Source organism: Balaenoptera acutorostrata, chromosome 20, assembly GCF_949987535.1.
Source record: "Balaenoptera acutorostrata chromosome 20, mBalAcu1.1, whole genome shotgun sequence".
Lineage (NCBI taxonomy): Eukaryota > Metazoa > Chordata > Mammalia > Artiodactyla > Balaenopteridae > Balaenoptera > Balaenoptera acutorostrata.
The window spans coordinates 25,536,552-25,554,775 of NC_080083.1; the positions used below are offsets into that span (position 1 = coordinate 25,536,552).

Consider the following 18,224-nt stretch of genomic DNA (forward strand, 5'->3'; position numbering starts at 1 on the left):
AGATTCTTTATATAGCTAAAAAAAAAAAAAAAATTGGTACTGTTGGTACTGCTGATTTTTGGTCACATACATGTCTTTCTTTTATTTTTGTTTTGGTTTTGTATGAGTGTGTAAAGGAGGGTAAGAGCAGGGGTTATCTATATTTTCCTGTATTTAAAAAAAATTATACATATTACTTAAAATCTTTCTAAGTATGAAGTTTGCCTTTAGCTGAAATGTTGGATATTTTTAGAAATGTTTAGGAATTATAAAAAAAAATTTCTATTTATTGTATGTTTATCTCTTATTAACAAGCTAATAAGTAAAAATTTAGAACAATAGTAAGTGTATCTAGGACAATTTGTAAATTATTCTAATAAAGTTATCTCAAATTTGATACACAAATAGCTAGAACAGAGCAAGAAAACTTATTTTTTTATCACTTTGGCCTTCAAATTTTTCCATAAATAACAATATGCATCTACTTCAATTGAAACACCAAACGTTGTATAGTTGCATTTCTGATAAGCTGATGATAAACACAGAAAAAAGCTAGGGAAGCCAAGGCTTCAACATTTCCGGAAAAAGAAATAAAAACTCTAGCTCTAAAAGAAGAAGTGAAATTACTTCAAACTTCACAAAAACAATGCATCATAACTTAAAACAGACTCTATGTTAAATAATTTATTTGAATCTCATTTATTCCTCAAAACACTGAGGTTGTATTATTCCTATTTCAGAGATGAGATAATTAGTATTGTATTAATTAGACATTCTAAAGAATTTTATCATGAGAATCAGGCCACTGATTAATTACTCTGACTGTCTGCCAACTTATACTTGCAGCTATTGCTAATACAATTTGTTTCTTTCTCTAAGCATTCGTGGTAATACCACAGGGATCAAATTGTCCTATGGGTATTTACAAAGGCAGCCTGGTTTAATCACCTAGTTTTATTAGCTCTTAAGAACCAGATTTTACATACTCAGGGGCTTAGTGACTGTGTGTGTGTGTGTGTGTGTGTGTGTGTGTGTGTGTGTGTGTGTGTGTGTGTGTGTGTGTGTGTGTGTATCTTTGTAGTACAATTCCTTAGTCTTTGGTTCCATGTTTATTATGAAAGGGGTTCTGTCTCTGTCTTCTGTTAAAATTCTGCTTTTTTTTTTTATTGGAGTTTAGTTTCTTCACAATATTGTGTTAGTTTATACTGTACACCAAAGTGAATCAGCTATACATATACATATGTCCCCTCTTTTTTGGATTTGCTTCTCATTTAGGTCACCACAGAGCATTGAGTAGAGTTCCCTGTGCTATAGAGTAGGTTCTCATTAGTTATCTATTTTATACATAGTATCAATAGTGTATATATGTCAACCCCAATCTTCCAATTTATCCTACCCCCCAATATTCTGCTTTGTTCTTGAGTGCCCCATTCCATATATCATTCAGTAAGCAACTAGTGAGAACTTATTAGCACCAGAGCTAAATGTTAGGGATTGAGAAATCAATAAGGAAAGATTCTGGCTCCCAAGGAATCCCAGAAGAGCCACATTCATAACTTAAGGTGTCTGTGAAATTATTTTATAAAGCACATTAAAGAACTTTTATAAATTGTGAGATGTAACTATTTCTCTGTGTCAGTACTAATTACTTCTTTAGCCCTACTATAATGTAATGAACATATAATGAATTAATTTTCCATGCAGTCTTAAGGTCCTTTCAGTTTTCTAGATGTATCTTGTCCACACACCATCACATCTTAACCTCAAACATTTCACATTTTTAAAATAGCTTCTTCCTCTCCACCAAATGATAGCTCTTCTAATCCTGGTATCTTTTCAATTATCTGGTTAATCTTAACTAGGCTTCCCACACCAACTATTTATACTTTCTCTGATATCATCTTCGCCTCCATGTCATAATATACATGCTTTGTGAAGTATATGTCTAACCATATATATAAATAAGATCTAAGTTTTAGCTGCTCATTGTATTTTTTACTATCTCTCCTTCAACTATATATCCTTTCAAGCATATACCATACTTAAGCACAGTGTCTGTCTTTTGCCAATTATGTATTATAACTCTTTATCTTTTTAGTATACAGTACCTTAAAAATAGTATGCTTAAACAATTTTTTTCTTGTTTTTCATGAAGTAGGCATATTAAAAAAAAAAAAAACAACTTTCTAAGTGTCCTAGCAGTTAACTAGAATATTTATAAATGAAAACAAAGTACAATTTAAAAAACTAATTGAAAGTAAGAGCACTGAGGCATAAGACAAAACAAAACAAAAAACAAAATCATCACCACCACCACCAACAACAAAAAAATTTAAGTTTAAAATTAAAGCCTATTTGATTTAGGTTTTCTATAAATTTCAAAGTCAATTAGCAAACAGCCTTACAAATAAATATATCTAATAAACACTAATAATAACATACGGAAGAGTTGCTTTCTTCTTTTAAAGTACCAGAAAAACCTCCAAAAAACTAAAGTTATAGAAAGCTACCACATGATAGAGAAGGCTGTGGTACTCTTCAATAGTTACTGCTTGAACAAAACAATATAAAAACAAACTGCTTGAAGACGGGAAATGAAATTTTATATCTAGCAAGTAAAAACCATCTAAATTATTCTTTGAATATCAAAAAATTTTTCAGAGGATCAAAGTCTTCAAAGATAAAAAACATTTAGTTTACCATCCTTAGAAACAATGTATTATACAAATGTACCATCCTTAGAAATAGTTTAATTTCATAAATAAGGGTGTTTGGTAAAGATTTAGCAACAAAAAAAAAATATGGAGAAAAACTTACAAAATAATATACTTTTACATAAAGGAATGCTAAAAACCACTCAAAGTTATGAGCAGTTTTTCCCCAAGTAATATATATTACTACATCACAGGCAACAAATATTGGATAAATGATAGTGAATGAGGGTGTGCGTGGGTATGCATATGTGTGTGTATATCACAGTGAAAATTGTTCACATAAAATTAAATATATTTTGCTACAGGAGCTAGCTACATAATCTCAGTAGAGAAGATAACAAAGTAATTTAAATTAAATTATTCTGTTTCACAGTCAGTGACAGGAGGAAAGATTTTTGCATTTTAGAGCTGTAAGAGACTTGAGATTACAGTCAAAAGGCATCATATTATAGAACAAAAAGAATAATCAATGACAAATATAGGAGGATAGGATTTAGACGAAACTAGACTATGGAAAAGCAGTACCTTGGGACCTGATAACAGGAAAAATAATCTCTAAAGTGTCTTTGAATGATGAGAAGCAGAACAAAAACTTAAGCCAAATTATCCTGATTTATTGGCCCCAATTATATACATAAAAATGGCTCAAAAATTACATAAGAAAATATTTTTCTTACTAAATATGGATGGTAATGTTTTTCATGGGAGTTAACTTATCACATTCCCCGCCTTACTTTTCAGGGAACAGAAAACAGTGTTCGCACCATTACCACAGACTGATGATAAACATTCACTCTAAGACAAAGAACAAGGTATCAATCAGCTTTCATTCCTGTGTCTCCTGCTGCTTCTCTGTGAGGTGCTCTAAAAGACATCTATATGAAATATGAATAATTTAAAAATTGAAAAAAAAATTTACCTTATTTAAAAAAATAAGATCAACACTCATAAGGCTTCAAAGGAGAAAGACCAGATGACAGCTTGACCTGATCTGTGGAAGAATTACTGAGTAGACACATAATCCTACTCATAAATAACAGCCAATGTAACAGTGTTTTCATTTTCTCCTTTTCTCTTTCTCTCTGAGGCTAATTAGCATTACACACAGTATGTGCCTTGTTACAAATGTCTTCTTTCAGCTTTGGAACTATAGTATCTTTTGATTACCCAAAACTCTGATCTAGTTTTTCAGTTATGCAGAAGCCAAACACTGTTTGTAACACTTCAGACTAACTAAAAAAAAAAAAAAAAAAAGGCAAAAGCCATTTTAATAAAATAGAAACAACTATCACAAATGGATGCTACATGTGTACTATCCTCACTTGGTGAATCATCATCACTTTAAAGATAAACTATAAAAGAAAAGAATACCTTTTTAATATACTTACTGCTGAAAGGCTGCCATTGTATTCTCCAAATTTTCTCCAGCACCTGTGAAAACATTAAATTGAAGCTAATTTGAACATTTTATTTTTCCAGAAATTCACCTAAAAAAGATACATCAAATGAATCATGATGTTTATATATTATGTAGACATTACAAGTGTTTTAAAGAATGTAGTGGTATTTTGAATTGTTTTTAGCTGCACCAAGAAGACTCAAAGATCAAAACACAGCCACAGAAACGCAGGAGGGTTACAAGAACCTAAACATGATTTTTAAGCTATAATAGAAAAGACAGAGGAGGACTTGCACATATACACCTCCTCAGAGTTAAAAAGTCTCTCCTCTGGACCCCCACAGTCTCTCATGCATCTCTCTACTAAGGCATTTATCCTATTTATAGCATAAAGTGTTTACCCATCTCTTTCCTCCCTTTCCCATTAATTACTTAAAAGAAGTGACTGTTTTAATCATCTTGGATGAGGGTAGTATAGTGTAGTGGTTGAGGGTGGGGCTCTGGAGTTAGGATCTCTGCTCTCAAGTCTGTTTGATACTTGTGTGACCTTGGGAAAATTACCTCACCTTTCTTTTTTTTTTTTTAAAGGAATTCTTTTATTTTTATTTATTTATTTATTTATTTATTTATTTATTTATTTATTTATTTTTAAATTTATTTTTGGCTGTGTTGGGTCTTTGTTTCTGTGCAAGGGCTTTCTCTAGTTGCGGCAAGCGGGGGCCACTCTTCATCGCGGTGCGCGGGCCTCTCACTATAGCGGCCTCTCTTGTTGCAGAGCACAGGCTCCAGACGCGCAGGCTCAGTAGTTGTGGCTCACGGGCCTAGTTGCTCCACAGCATGTGGGATCTTCCCAGACCAGGGCTTGAACCCGTGTCCCCTGCATTGGCAGGCAGATTCTCAACCACTGTGCCACCAGGGCAGCCCTACCTCACCTTTCTATGGCTGAGCTTCCCTATCTATAAGAATGAGGAGGGACTTCCCTGGTGGTCCAGTGGCTAAGACTCCATACTCCCAATGCAGGGGGCCTGGGTTCAATCCCTGGTCAGGGAACTAGATCCCACATGCATGCCACAACTAAGCGCTAACATGATGCAACTAAGACCTGGAGCAGCCTAAATAAATATTTTTAAAAAAAACAAAAGAGAAGAAAAACCCAAACGAACTTTTTAGCCAACCCAATAATTAATGGAATGCACAGGAAAAATATTTTGGAAATACTTTTCTAAATACTTGGAAAAACAGACAATTTCTTCTTAACAAAAGAGGCAATTCAAGTTTAAGGTACTGTTCAAATAACAGAATTAAAATGTCTTACATACAATAACATCTGGACATATTTGCAAGAGTATTAAAGTTTTCTTCTTTTATATTGTTAGATTGTATTTTTATGGCAACCTAATTAATAATCAATAGAAACACAAGGTATGAAGAAATGAATATATTAACCTAATGTTCTAAAAGTTCCATCAGTTTAGGAGAGAGAAAGGGATACCTATGTGAAACAAGCTACTTTGGGGACTTCCCTGGTGGTCCAGTGGGTAAGACTCCACGCTCCCAATGCAGGGGGCCCAGGTTTGATCCCTGGTCAGGGAACTAGATCCCGCATGCATGCTGCAACTAAGAGTCCGCATGCTGCAACTATGAAGTCCGCATGCCACAACTAAGAAATTTGTATGCTGCAACTAAAGATCCCACGTGCCGCAGCTAAGAGCTGGTGGAGCCAAAATAAATAAATATATATATTTTAAAAAGCTACTACTTTGACTTTAGGTTCACTTTAATTACTAGAGTTAATGCACAATAGAAAACAGATGAAGCAAATACGGAGATTAAAGTTTTTTCAAAAGTAAGTGCTCTTTTGACATTAAAAGTCCAGTCAGTGCTTGTTTTAGTCAAAAACTAAGGAAATATGTTATAAACAGATCATCAATATTCAAGAACAAAGCACTCTAGAATACTACCAGAAAGAAAAGGGTGCTAAAATGGTTACTTGTAGATTAGGTTAAACTACTGACTGTTGTAACAAAAAGCAAGGAAGTTAACAGGACACAGAAGCCAGTTTGAAGGAGCTCTCACTGGTCAAACCTGAGACAATGTTAGCATCAAAATAATGATAGCAACAAACTTTAAACCATTAAACAAAATAGGATATTCTGAATCCATTTTAATGAATGGACCAAAAGTTTGATAAGGAATGGAGTGTTTATGTGGTTTCAAAGTACTTTTACAAAAATACTAACTACAAAGAGAAAAAGAGTAACTTCACAACGGAAAAGTCTGGCAGACACCATTTTCACCAAGTAATCAAAGTCAACATCATTAGCTCCTTCAAGCTGACGTCTGTGTCCTTTTAATTTCCTTGCTTTTTGGTACAATAAACAATCCGTTTGGGAATTCCCTGGCAGTCCAGTGGTTAAGACTCCGTATTTTCACTGCTGAGGGCATGGAACTAAGATCTTGCAAGCCGCGTGCAGTGGGGGGAAAAAAATTCACTTCTCAACTCCTCTGTGAAGCACTTTTTTAAAAAATTACTTCAGATTACAATGATTCTTTCTTTCTTTCTTTCTTTCTTTATTTATTTATGGCTGTGTTGGGTCTTTGTTTCTGTGCGAGGGCTTTCTCTAGTTGCGGCAAGTGGGGGCCACTCCTCATCGTGGCGCACGGGCCTCTGACTATCGCGGCCCCCCTTGTTGCAGAGCACAGGCCCCAGACGCGCAGGCTCGGCAGTTGTGGCCCACGGGCCCAGCCGCTCCGCGGCATGTGGGATCCTCCCAGGCCAGGGCTCGAACCCGTGTCCCCTGCATTGGCAGGTGGACTCTCAACCACTGCGCCACCAGGGAAGCCCAACAATGATTCTTATTAGAGTCAAGAGTTAAGGCCTTACACTAGCAGTTCCTAACCATTTTGGTCTCAGGAGTCTTACTGAGTACCTCAAAGAGCTTTTTTTTTTTTTAAGCATATATTTTTTAAATTAATTAACTAATGTATTTATTTTTGGCTGCGTTGGGTCTTCGTTGCTGCATGCGGGCTTTCTCTAGATGTGGCGAGCAGGGGCTACTCTTCGTTGCGATGTGCGGGCTTCTCATTGCGGTGGCTTCTCCTGTTGTGGAGCATGGGCTCTAGGTGCGTGGGCTTCGGTAGTTGTGACATGCAGGCTCAGTAGTTGTGGCGCAGGGGCTTAGTTGCTCTGCGGCATGTGGGATCTTCCCAGACCAGGGCTCGAACCCGTGTCCCCAGCATTGGCAGGAGGATTCTTAACCACTGCGCCACCAGGGAAGTCCCTCAAACAGCTTTTGATTATGTGGGTTATATCCATTAATAATTACATATTAGAAATTGACTTCTAAATTTTAAAACTTTGAAAATAACAATAATAAATCCATTACATGTTAACATAACATTTTATGAAAATAACGATCTGACAAAAATATTTAATGCTAAGAGTGGCATTGTTTTACACTTTTGCAAATTTCTTTAATGTCTGGCTTAATAGAAGGCAGCTAGATTCTTGTATCTGCTTCATACATACATATCAACCTTCACACAGATAGTTGGAAAAGAAAGATTCTTCTTTGATACTGCACCAAAATTCAACAAATGGCAGATTTTTAAAAGTTAGTTGTAACGTGGAATTTGAACTGTATTAATGACCTCTTCATACTCTATTACATGAAAATCGATTAGCCCATCTTGAACTTTGAATGGATCTTTCACCCATGCGTGGTTTTTGGGAAAATACTGATTCACTGAATTATGCTGATCTTCTAAATACTGACACATTTCATTAGACAATATTTTTTAAAAATCACATTTGTTAATACCTGATATCATCAGGAAAATCTTTAAAAATTGGAAAGCTACCAAGCACACAGTGGATGATACAAGTTTTTCAGAAGTCTAATTTTTGCTTGAAAGCTCAAATTTAATCATTGGCATGCTTTAATAGAAGGCAGCTAGATTATTTTTCTTCTAATGACAGACTCACTTTATTAATTTTCAAGAACATATCTGCTGAATACTCAAGGCTGAAAAACCAGTTCGTCAGTCAGTTTTTTAAGTAAAAATGGTGTTCTGTGGAAAACAATAAAGGTTAATTCAGCTCAGAATTCAAGCAATTGCACAAGTGCTTTTCCTCAAGACAATCATCTTCCTACTTTGGTATGCAGCAAAAGTGTTTTTTGTGTACTCTCAATTTTGTCACACAGAATATTAGAAGTTATGTGTACTTAAGGATTGAACTTTAATAAAATTAATAATTTTTCTAATACATCAAAGATATTCTTAAATGAAACTGCCTTTCTAAAAAAAACTGTGAGTGCATGATGGTGAGGAATACAATGGCTACTAGTACATTTGGTACCAGTATTTTCATTTGTGCTAAAGCAACAGCAGTTTTACCGACTACTGCTTTTACAGCATCAGTGCAGATGTCAACAAGGTGAAAAAGGTAAGTAATGTCTTATGAAAATAATTTTGACCTTGTACACCCATGAGAGGTCTTGGGGACTCCCAGGAGTCCACAGACCACACTTTGAAAACCACTGTCTTAAATAATCAATGATCAGGGCTTCCCTGGTGGCACAGTGGTTAACAATCTGCCTGCCAATGCAGGGGACATGAGTTCGAGCCCTGATCCGGGAAGATCGCACATGCCGCGGAGCAACTAAGCCCGTGCACCACAACTACTGAGCCTGCACTCTAGAGCCCGCATGCCGCAACTACTGAAGCCTGAGTGCCTAGAGCCCGTGCTCCGCAACAAGAGAAGCCACCACAATGAGAAGCCCGCGCACCACAAGGAAGAGTAACCCCCACTCACCGCAACTAGAGAAAGCCCGCGTGCAGCAACGAAGACCCAACGCAGCCAAAAATAAAATAAATAAATTAAATAAATAAATAAAAAATCAATGATCAGAAAAGTCAGAGGAGTGGTCACCTCTGGGGATGGAGAAGGATAGACTGGGAAGGGAACCAAGGGAATCTTATGGGATTCTAGAAATGTTCTATATCTTGATCTGAGTAAATGGCTACCCAGATGTACACATATATTAAAAAATATATTAAGCTGTACACTTAAGGTTAGTGCTACCACATGTATGCTATCCCTAAATGTTTGTTTAAAAAGCCTTTATTTCTAAGTCCTGTGTTTTTTATATTCTGGTACACCACCTAAACCCTGAGAAGGCTTTTTGAAGGCAAGTATTGAGAGGAACATCTATCCCCAGCTACCTGTTCCCACCCAGTGAAGGAAAATTCCACTCCAGTCCGCAAGGAGTGAAAAGAATGGAAGGAACACTTTTAACCCTTCTTTATTCCCTCATACACTCCTCCCCATGGGAGCAGAAGCGACATAGGAGAAAGAGCTGTCCGTCCATCTGTGACTCAACCCTGCATAGTCCCCTTAATTTGGAGTGGCCCACCCTCAGAAGGAACAAAATTTCTTCTCAGCGCAGCATGCGGGATCTTAGTTCCCTGAGTCCCTTGCAGTGGAAGCACAGAGTCTTAACCACTGGACTGCCAGGGAAGTCCCATACCTCTATCTTTCTGATGCATGCATTTTATTTCTAAGTTGGTTCCAAAGTTGGGATGGGAAAGTAAGCCTTCTCAAATTTCAATAGCAAGGGCTTTGTAATATACAGGTGTTAGAATATTCCACAAAACAGTGTTCAACAAATATTTATTAAGTTTGAAACGATAGGATATTTGTTTCAAAATAATACAGGTGAGAAGAATGGGCAGGGATACAGATGAAACAACATTGGGCATGAGTTGATAATTGTTTGTATCTGGGTGATAGAGTCTTACTACTTTTGTATATGATTAAAATGTGCCAAAATAAAAAGTTCAAAAGATACTTATAGTTTGCTCTTTTTGTTTTGAGGGAAAGGAGTTAGGAAAAATATAAAATAGAGATTCAGAAATCTGAAGTAAATTCCCCCACAGTTAATATAATTTTTACTACTAATATTTACATTCAAAGTCTACCTCTTTTTTTCCTTTAATTAATTTATTTATTTTTAATTTTTGGCTCTGTTGGGTCTTCATTTCTGTGCGAGGGCTTTCTCTAGTTGGGGCAAGTGGGGGCCACTCTTCATCGCGGTGCGCGGGCCTCTCACTATCGCGGCCTCTCTTGTTGTGGAGCACAGGCTCCAGACGCGCAGGCTCAGTAGTTGTGGCTCACGGGCCTAGTTGCTCCGCGGCATGTGGGATCTTCCCAGACCAGGGCTCGAACCCGTGTCCCCTGCATTGGCAGGCAGACTCCCAACCACTGCGCCACCAGGGAAGCCCTACCTGTTTGTCTTTTATGTCTCCTTTCCATGTTAATTTTATTTGTAATTCATTTAAACCTAAGAGCTTAAGCATGCAAACATTATTACTTAAGATCTTTGATCTACTTTATAAGGTTATGAAATTAATAGCCAGTACTAAATAAAATAAAATATTGAAAAGGTGGTCAAGATATTAATAATTAATAGAAGCTAGATACTGTGCTTATTAGCACTCTATATATTATTTCATTAAAATGCCCGCAACCATAGCAAGATTTCTGGCATCTCCAGAAATAAAATTAGGTAAGATCACATAGCCAACAAGGGGAACTGAATTTCGAGCAAAAGCAGTATGACTTCAGATCCCACCCTTTTTACCACTAACTATGCTGCAGTTTCTATGCTGCCATTCATATATCTCCTTATTTCAGTTTTACACATAAGTTACTCATATTGGTCCTTATTTCCATATTCTTATACTTGTTTGTAAAGCTTGAAGATAAATCCCACAATGATAATACCCACAAATTACTTGTTAAGATTCATATGGTGAAAGCCCGGAGAGTAACTAAGGGACTAATTTAAAAGTATGCCATTCCTCTCCAAGGAATTATTTGGTGATAGCTCTTCTCTCATGAAATGGTTTGAATTCCTTCTCTTTTCAATTATCATCATATCATTCATAGAGCACACCTGCCATTAATTTTTCTTTTTCCTCAATAAGCAGCTTAATGCCTGGCTTTGCAAATAACCATTCAACATGTAAACAAAAGTTTGTTAATTAGTTATGAAATTAATTATGAAGTGTGGATGAGAATGAGTATCATAGATTTTACATGCTGTCCTACTATAATTTGTTCATAATTTCTCTGCTTATGTTCCCCTGCCTCCCTCTCCACCAGTTCTCATTTTTCACTTCTTTGAGAAAGCTTCACTTCCTAATACTATACAAAGCTATATTTCCCAATTTTTCATTCTATGTTAACTTTCCTCTCTTATATAGTGCCTCATAATTACCTTGTGATTGGTTAGTTTCTGTTAGGATAGGAAAAGTAAAGGAAACATTCTCTTTTGTATCTTTAATTAGATTTAAATGCTGTAAAGGAAAGAAATGTCTGGTCAGTTTCCTTTTTACCTCCCAAATGTTTTATATACCAATAAACATTCAACAAACAGTGTAGACTTGTTTTACAGTTAAAAGTGTTTTACACCACTATCATTAACATCTTTTGTATACATGCTATATGTGTGTGTGTGTGATGTTTATAAAACCAATGACAAATATGACAATGTGCACCAGCCACAAAAGAACAACTTCCAAATTAAATATTTTCTGATATTGGGAAAGACAGCTTAGTGCAAATAAAACATATTTTAATGTTTGAAGACATAATCTTATATCAACTTAAAATGGAGTTATTCAGTAAATCAAGCAACAAAGTAAGTTCATTCTCCACTTCTAAATTCACTTGTTCATTCAACATTTATAGTGCACCTTGGAAACTATATATGATTTCTACAAGAGCATGAAGAGCTTTAAGGACTAGAGATGGTATATATAAAAGAGCATTTCTCAATATGGGATCCCTGGAACACTGCGGAATTGTTTCTATATTTCAAGGGGAAAATATTAGTGAAATATATATTTGCAGATATAAGAAAAAAATTAAACACATCAATAGCATAGAAGGATGATATTCAAAGTGTATATTGATACAGCGGCAGCATTTCCCAACTAACCACCATATGTGTGCTCTTTTCAATAAGTGGTTTTTGCTATCTTGTCATACTTTCAACTTTTTCTGTAACGATATTTAATTTTTCTAAGTTCGTAATATGTATAATTTTTTTTAAATACAGGGAAATATAGATAACCCCTGCTTTTACCCTCCCTTTACACACTCATAAAAAACCAGAACAAAAATACTTCCAGTGACACTCTGAGACTCAAACTGATGCCTCAATTTCCTCCTTGAGCAAACAAAGTTTAGGACTCAGAAGCAGCCAGTGTCCATGAGCAATATTTACCCTCAAACTTATCACCTCCGAAATCAATCTGGCAAAATGCCCAGATTGTGCAATACTTTGCCTTGCAACCAAGGGTGAAAGATTAAAAGGTAAAGCGAGGATTTTATCAGTTGATGATTTTTTTTTTAATTCTTTGGCCACCAAACCCTAATAAATGAATCTCTTTTTTTAAAGCCTGTTGCTTAATTCAACTGGCCCATAGAGATAGCTTAGGGAGTATGAAAAAGTTATTTCCCTGCTATCCTAATTCTAGTTAACTCAGTGGGCATCTGAAATATGTGTATATACGGTATGATTCCAAATGTAGTAAAATACGTACTTAAAGGATACACTTCAGGGGACTTCCCTAGTGGTCCAGTAGCTAAGACTCCATGCTCCCAGTGCAGTGCGCCCGGGTTCAATCCCTGGTCAGGGAACTAGATCCCCCATGCCGCAACTAAGAGTTCGCATGCCACAACTAAAAGATCCCACACATGGCAACGAAGATCCCACGTGCGGCAGCTAAGACCTGACACAGCCAAATAAATAAATAAAAATAAATATTAAAACAAAAAAAGACATACTTCAAAATGTTAACAGAGATTATGTCTGGATGGTGAGTTTTAGGAACTATTTTTCCTTTTTTCATTTCTATATTTCCCAAATTTTCTACAATGAATATGAGTTACTTATGCAATTGTAAAAATATTAATAAAATTCATAATTTCATAGAGAAATTATAAAAATAGCCTTTGAGAGTATGACTTGCTCTCGATTTAACCCAAAGGGTACATCTTTGGTCCTATTGGTATTTCATCAATACATTGTAGTTACAAAAAGTGTTCTTTGGTCAAACAGATAAGGAAAGACATGGAAAGTACCTAGCACACAATAGATAATTAGCAGACAATAAGCTATTATTTTAAGTGTATGTTAGGATCTGTACTAGAGGCTAGAGACCCAAGCATTAATAAAATCTAAAATCTGCCCTTGAGGAACTCATAGTCTAATAAGGGAAGCAGATATCCTATTACAATATAATGTAATACAATGTACGCTTTAACGAGGTAAGAACAAAGCAGGCCTACACCACAATTTTTAAAACATTAGAGTATTTTCTACTTTCAAGGACAATCAATCAGTAAAAGGCAAAAGTGTTCATTAAAACTTTGAAAACATTAAGTATAGGGTGATCTCATTTTTTCTCACTCAACTCAAAGTCCTATTGCAAAATACAAATGTGACCCCCGTATCCATGCTTATATTTCTAAACAATTTTATGGTGTTCAAAGTGCTTTCTGTACACCTAATCCTCATAACAACCCAAAGAGAAGCAAGGTAAATGGCCTCCATTTATAGATAAGGAAACTAAAACCAAGGCTTATTCCCAAGGTTAACTAGTGATAGGTCCAGAATCTGACTCAGGTGGTAATGCTTTCCTAGCAGACATAATATAGTACACATTAAGAGTTTTAAGTTAAAGCAATTCAGATATATATACTTTATACATATATAATGATCAATGTTTCAATCTTGGAATGATCATACATCTGGTTTTCATGAAATATCAGGTATTTGCAGTTAGGGCAATAGAGAATTAGCCCAAATGTTAGTGACATGCATGGAAAAGTATGCACAGATAACACTGATTGCTGTTATCAGTGTCCAAGACAAAAATAAAAAGCAAGCAGAAGCTGACTGCTTCCTAGTCTATTATTTTCCAGAAACTTAGTATCTTGAGTTACAAAGTGTTTTTTAGTAAATAGATCCTCTATCACCCTGGATTCAACTGTATTATTTGGCATACATACTCAACAAAAGCATATTAAGCACTAACACACAGGAATGTACTACAGTGATTTAGGACTGTAAACATATTTCAAGCCTACAGAGTTAAGATTATTTCTTCTAAAATAAAATCTAGATCACCCATAACGACCGTTTAGATAGCTTTTTAGAGGACATAGTTTTGGTTTGGGTTTTTAGTAAGCACACTTTTCTTTTTTTTAAATCAGTAGACACAACTGCAGAAGGTACTATCTCCAGAGTAGGACTACTACCATGGAAAATACTTCTATGGCAACAACTCAAACACTAAAAGTTGTTTTTTTGGCTGTAGTGGTTGAAGGCACATTAGTAGTCATATGTCATCCTACAATTTAACTTTGTATCTATTAAAATACAGGTAAACCAAATAAGAAATAACATGGCATTTAGCTGGTAATAGATCCCTTAAAACCTTTCACACTTTTCATGAGTAGGAGACTAGCGTAACAATTGAAGTCACTCTTTAGTACTATGTGTGACTGATAAAATTATACAGATTTTACAGAAGCACGCTAATGTACTTCTGTGATATTTAAAACCTTATTCCTAGGACTTCCCTGGTGGCGCAGTGGTTAAGAATCCGCCTGCCAATGAAGGGGACAAGGGTTCGAGCCCTGGTCCGGGAAGATCCCACATGCTGCGGAGCAACTAAGCCTGTGTGCCACAACTACTGAGCCTGTGCTCTAGAGCTCGTGTGCCACGACTACTGAGCCCACGTGCCACAACTACTGAAGCCCGCCTAGAGCCCGTGCTCTGCAACAAGAGAAGCCACCGTAATGAGAAGCCCTCGCACCGCGACAGAAGTGTACCTCCCCGCTTGCTGCAACTAGAGAAAGCCCGCGGGCAGCAACAAAGATTCAACGCAGCCAATAAATAAATTCATTAAATTTAAAAAAACAAAAAAAAAAACAAAAAAAACCTTATTCCTGGCCAATTCTTGTTAGCAAAGGAGTCATGGTAGTAAATCAAATTTTAGACTGTAAACTCCTAGAATTTTACCATTTCAAGTATTAGACTGTAAATTCCAAGCAATTTTAACCTAGTTTAACATTCATCTCTAAAGAACAAGCTAAAATTGATTGAAATAATCCAATCTCACAACATTTTATACATCATGCTTGAAATGAAATAAAGACATTATTGCACAATAATGAAGAGGCAAAGATTTGGCCTGCTGTCTGGGAAATGAGAGGGTTCATCTAGGTTCCTTTTGGCAAGACACTGTTCCAAAAGAAACTTCTTTGTTTTCGTCAAACAATACAGTCCTGTCATTAACTAAATCATCTTTTTGTCTTTGGAAATCCACCGGTCATTGCTGGGGTGCAAGGTGGGGCTGGAAAAAACAGGTGCGAGGTTTGCAGCCTTGGGAACCAGGACGCTCCAGTTTCTGCCCCAGTCCAGCCCAAGCTATAACTGTGACCTTGGGACGTGTCCCCGGCTCAGGGACTCGGTTTCCCCCTCTTCTCAATTATCATGTTTAGAATGCGGGGATGGAGGGGTGAATTGGGACCGGCCGCCAGGGACTGCAGATGCCCAGGCTGCACCACGCTCCAGGTTCACGCAGTTCCTCAGCCCTGGAAGCAGTTCACCCCATCTTCCCACAAGCTCAGCCACTGGCAGTCTCGGAACAAGTCTGTTCCCGGTTCCCCCCTGCGGGGTACCCCCGGCTCGGCCCGGTGCTCCCCACTTGTGCCTCGCTGCTAGGAAGGTACCTTGCGATCATCCTTCCCTCCTCCGAGAAACCTCCATCTACCCTTCATTCTCACCCTGGTCCTTCCTCCTTCTGAGAACCCCTGACATCGCTGCGCTCGAGAGGTCCCCACCTTGGCTCTGTCTCAAGACCCCTTTCCTTCCTTCAGGCGACCTCCCCTCCACACTGCCTTCACCTCCGGGGGGAGCCCTTTATTCACACACGCCCATCCTTCCTCAAACTCTCACGTATTTCCACCCGCCTGCCTTTTGCGGAGGACCCTCAGCTCTAGTCGTGGTGGGGCAAGGGGGGGGAGCCTCCCCCACCTCCGCCACCTGGTTCTGGGGACCCCTCTCACCTCCGCGGTGAGAGATGTGTTTACTGAGGAATCGTTGCTTCTTTCTCTGGTGCAGCAAGGTCGGGTATTTGAGCAACAAGAAGGAAGTCACCAAGTACCCTCCCAGGGTGGAGAGAAGGTAAAAAGCCGCGGTGGACGACATCTCAGCCGCCCTGTGGGAAGTCTCCCACCGCCTGGCCCTCTGAACTCCGCTGAGACGGTCGCAACGGCTGCAGCGGCGGCGGCAGCTGCTGGGGATGTCTGCTCGCCCCCAGCCGGTGCCAGCGGTGCAGCGCACTTGCCGGCGCCGGCCCACCACGCAGGCGCAGCCGGACTCTGGCAGCCAAGCAACAAAGGGGCTCCGACACGCAGGCGCGCTCCGGCTGCAGGGTAGGAGCCGGCGGAGGTCCCGGAGCCGGCTTTTGTCACCTAGCTTTGTGGTCCGACTCGCAGCGCAAATTGAGGCGAATGCTTGGAAACCCGCCAGTGCCTTCGCCATCACTCGGACCGAAAAGGCCATTCAAGGATAGCCTTCAGGAAGGCCTGACATAATGAGAAAGTTCACATCAAAAAGGGATGATTCCTGGGCGCGTCTTTAGCCCTAGTCGAAGAAATGCAAAGAACTCTTAACGAGTTAAAGCTTACTGAAAACAAATAATAAACACACCCATTTGTCCAGCCAAGAGAGAATTTTCCCTTTTGTCACACATACCATAAAAGGTACTAGTTTATCAGTCAAGTATTTGAGGGATGGCTCCTCTCCTCTCTCATTTTACTGTTAAAATGCAAACCCTCATGCCTTGTACGCGATAGGCAGTCAAATGTTTGTTGACTTACAAGTCCGTTTCAAATAAGGAAACGTTGACAAGGTTATAGGTTATAACTTAAAAGTCTTGGGAAGACTGGAAACTAAATTTCCTTTCATCCCACACTAACTACTAATTCTAAGAGCCACATTTAAGTGCAAAAGAATTAACCCAGGCCTGAGGGAGAAATTTTGGCCAGAAGAACAGGTCTCCCACAGAAGTAGAATGCAGAGTGATTATTTAAAATCATGTGATTCTTGACTCCGGCCTTAAGCAAATTTCTTTCTTCTGTTTTCTTACCTGTAAAATGAGGAATTTTTTACTAAATGATAACTTCCAACTCACACATTCTGTTAGTAATGACTTCCCAAAGATTCTAGCTTCCTTTAAGACGAGTAAATAAAATTTAGAGGATTCTCGAAAACAAGGGCCTTCATTAGATTTTAAAAAGTTGCAGAAAAAGACTTCTGCATCTGTTTACCATCACAGTAGTCTTATTTCTTGGTCTAACACCAATATACGCAAAGAAATGATAAAGCCTTTGTAGAAGAAAGAGAACTAAGTATAAAAATTTTCACATACAACCAAACTTAAAATTAAAAACATTTAAAGGGAACTCACAAGTTGAAAAATACTGACTTGTTAGGAATTAAGGAAAGTATCTGTTTAGGGCTGTCAAATTATATCCTATAGATTAGCTGTGCTCATGGTTCTGTTTCCCTTTTCCAAAATCTCTCTTGACAGCAACTTTAAATTTGATGACTACTTTATGATTAGTATAGACATATGTATATGATAAATATTACCAGGAAAAAAAATGTAACTAAGAATATTTAACCTTCAACTATAGAGGCACCAGTGGCATAGCAGACAGAGCTCTAAATGTAGAACCCATAGATTTATTTATTTACTTTTTGGCCACACTGCGCAGCATGTGGGATCTTTGTTCCCCAAACAGGGATGGAACCCACACCTCCCGCACTGGAAGCATGGAGTCTTAGCCACTGGACCACCAGGGAAGTCCCTAGAACCCATAGATATAGCTATGCCATTTATAAACTGAGTGACTCTGGGCATATCACTTAGTTTAAGCCTCAGTTTCACATCTGTAAAATGGGGGATAATAGTATCTAACCTCAGAGCAGTGTTTTGAGGATCTAAGTTAGTAAAATGAAAGCACTGAAAGTATCCTAGGGAAT

General features: G+C 37.8%; 1 protein-coding gene across 2 annotated transcripts in view; it reads right to left on the reverse strand.

Annotated features, from left to right (window-relative positions):
- The window catches only part of GDPD1 (glycerophosphodiester phosphodiesterase domain containing 1), a 39,698-nt gene extending 23,070 nt beyond the window's left edge, over positions 1-16,628 (reverse strand). The window contains exons 1-2 of one of the 2 annotated variants that reach the window (XM_028168567.2): positions 16,241-16,628; positions 4,082-4,124 (exon numbers count right to left, since the gene is read on the reverse strand). In XM_028168567.2, the coding sequence (XP_028024368.1) occupies positions 4,082-4,124; positions 16,241-16,382 (185 nt within the window). In that variant the 5' untranslated portion in view covers positions 16,383-16,628. The remainder of the gene's footprint in view (positions 1-4,081; positions 4,125-16,240) is intronic. The other variant, XM_007190289.2, reaches the window with a different exon arrangement.
- Positions 16,629-18,224: the final 1,596 nt, after the last annotated feature.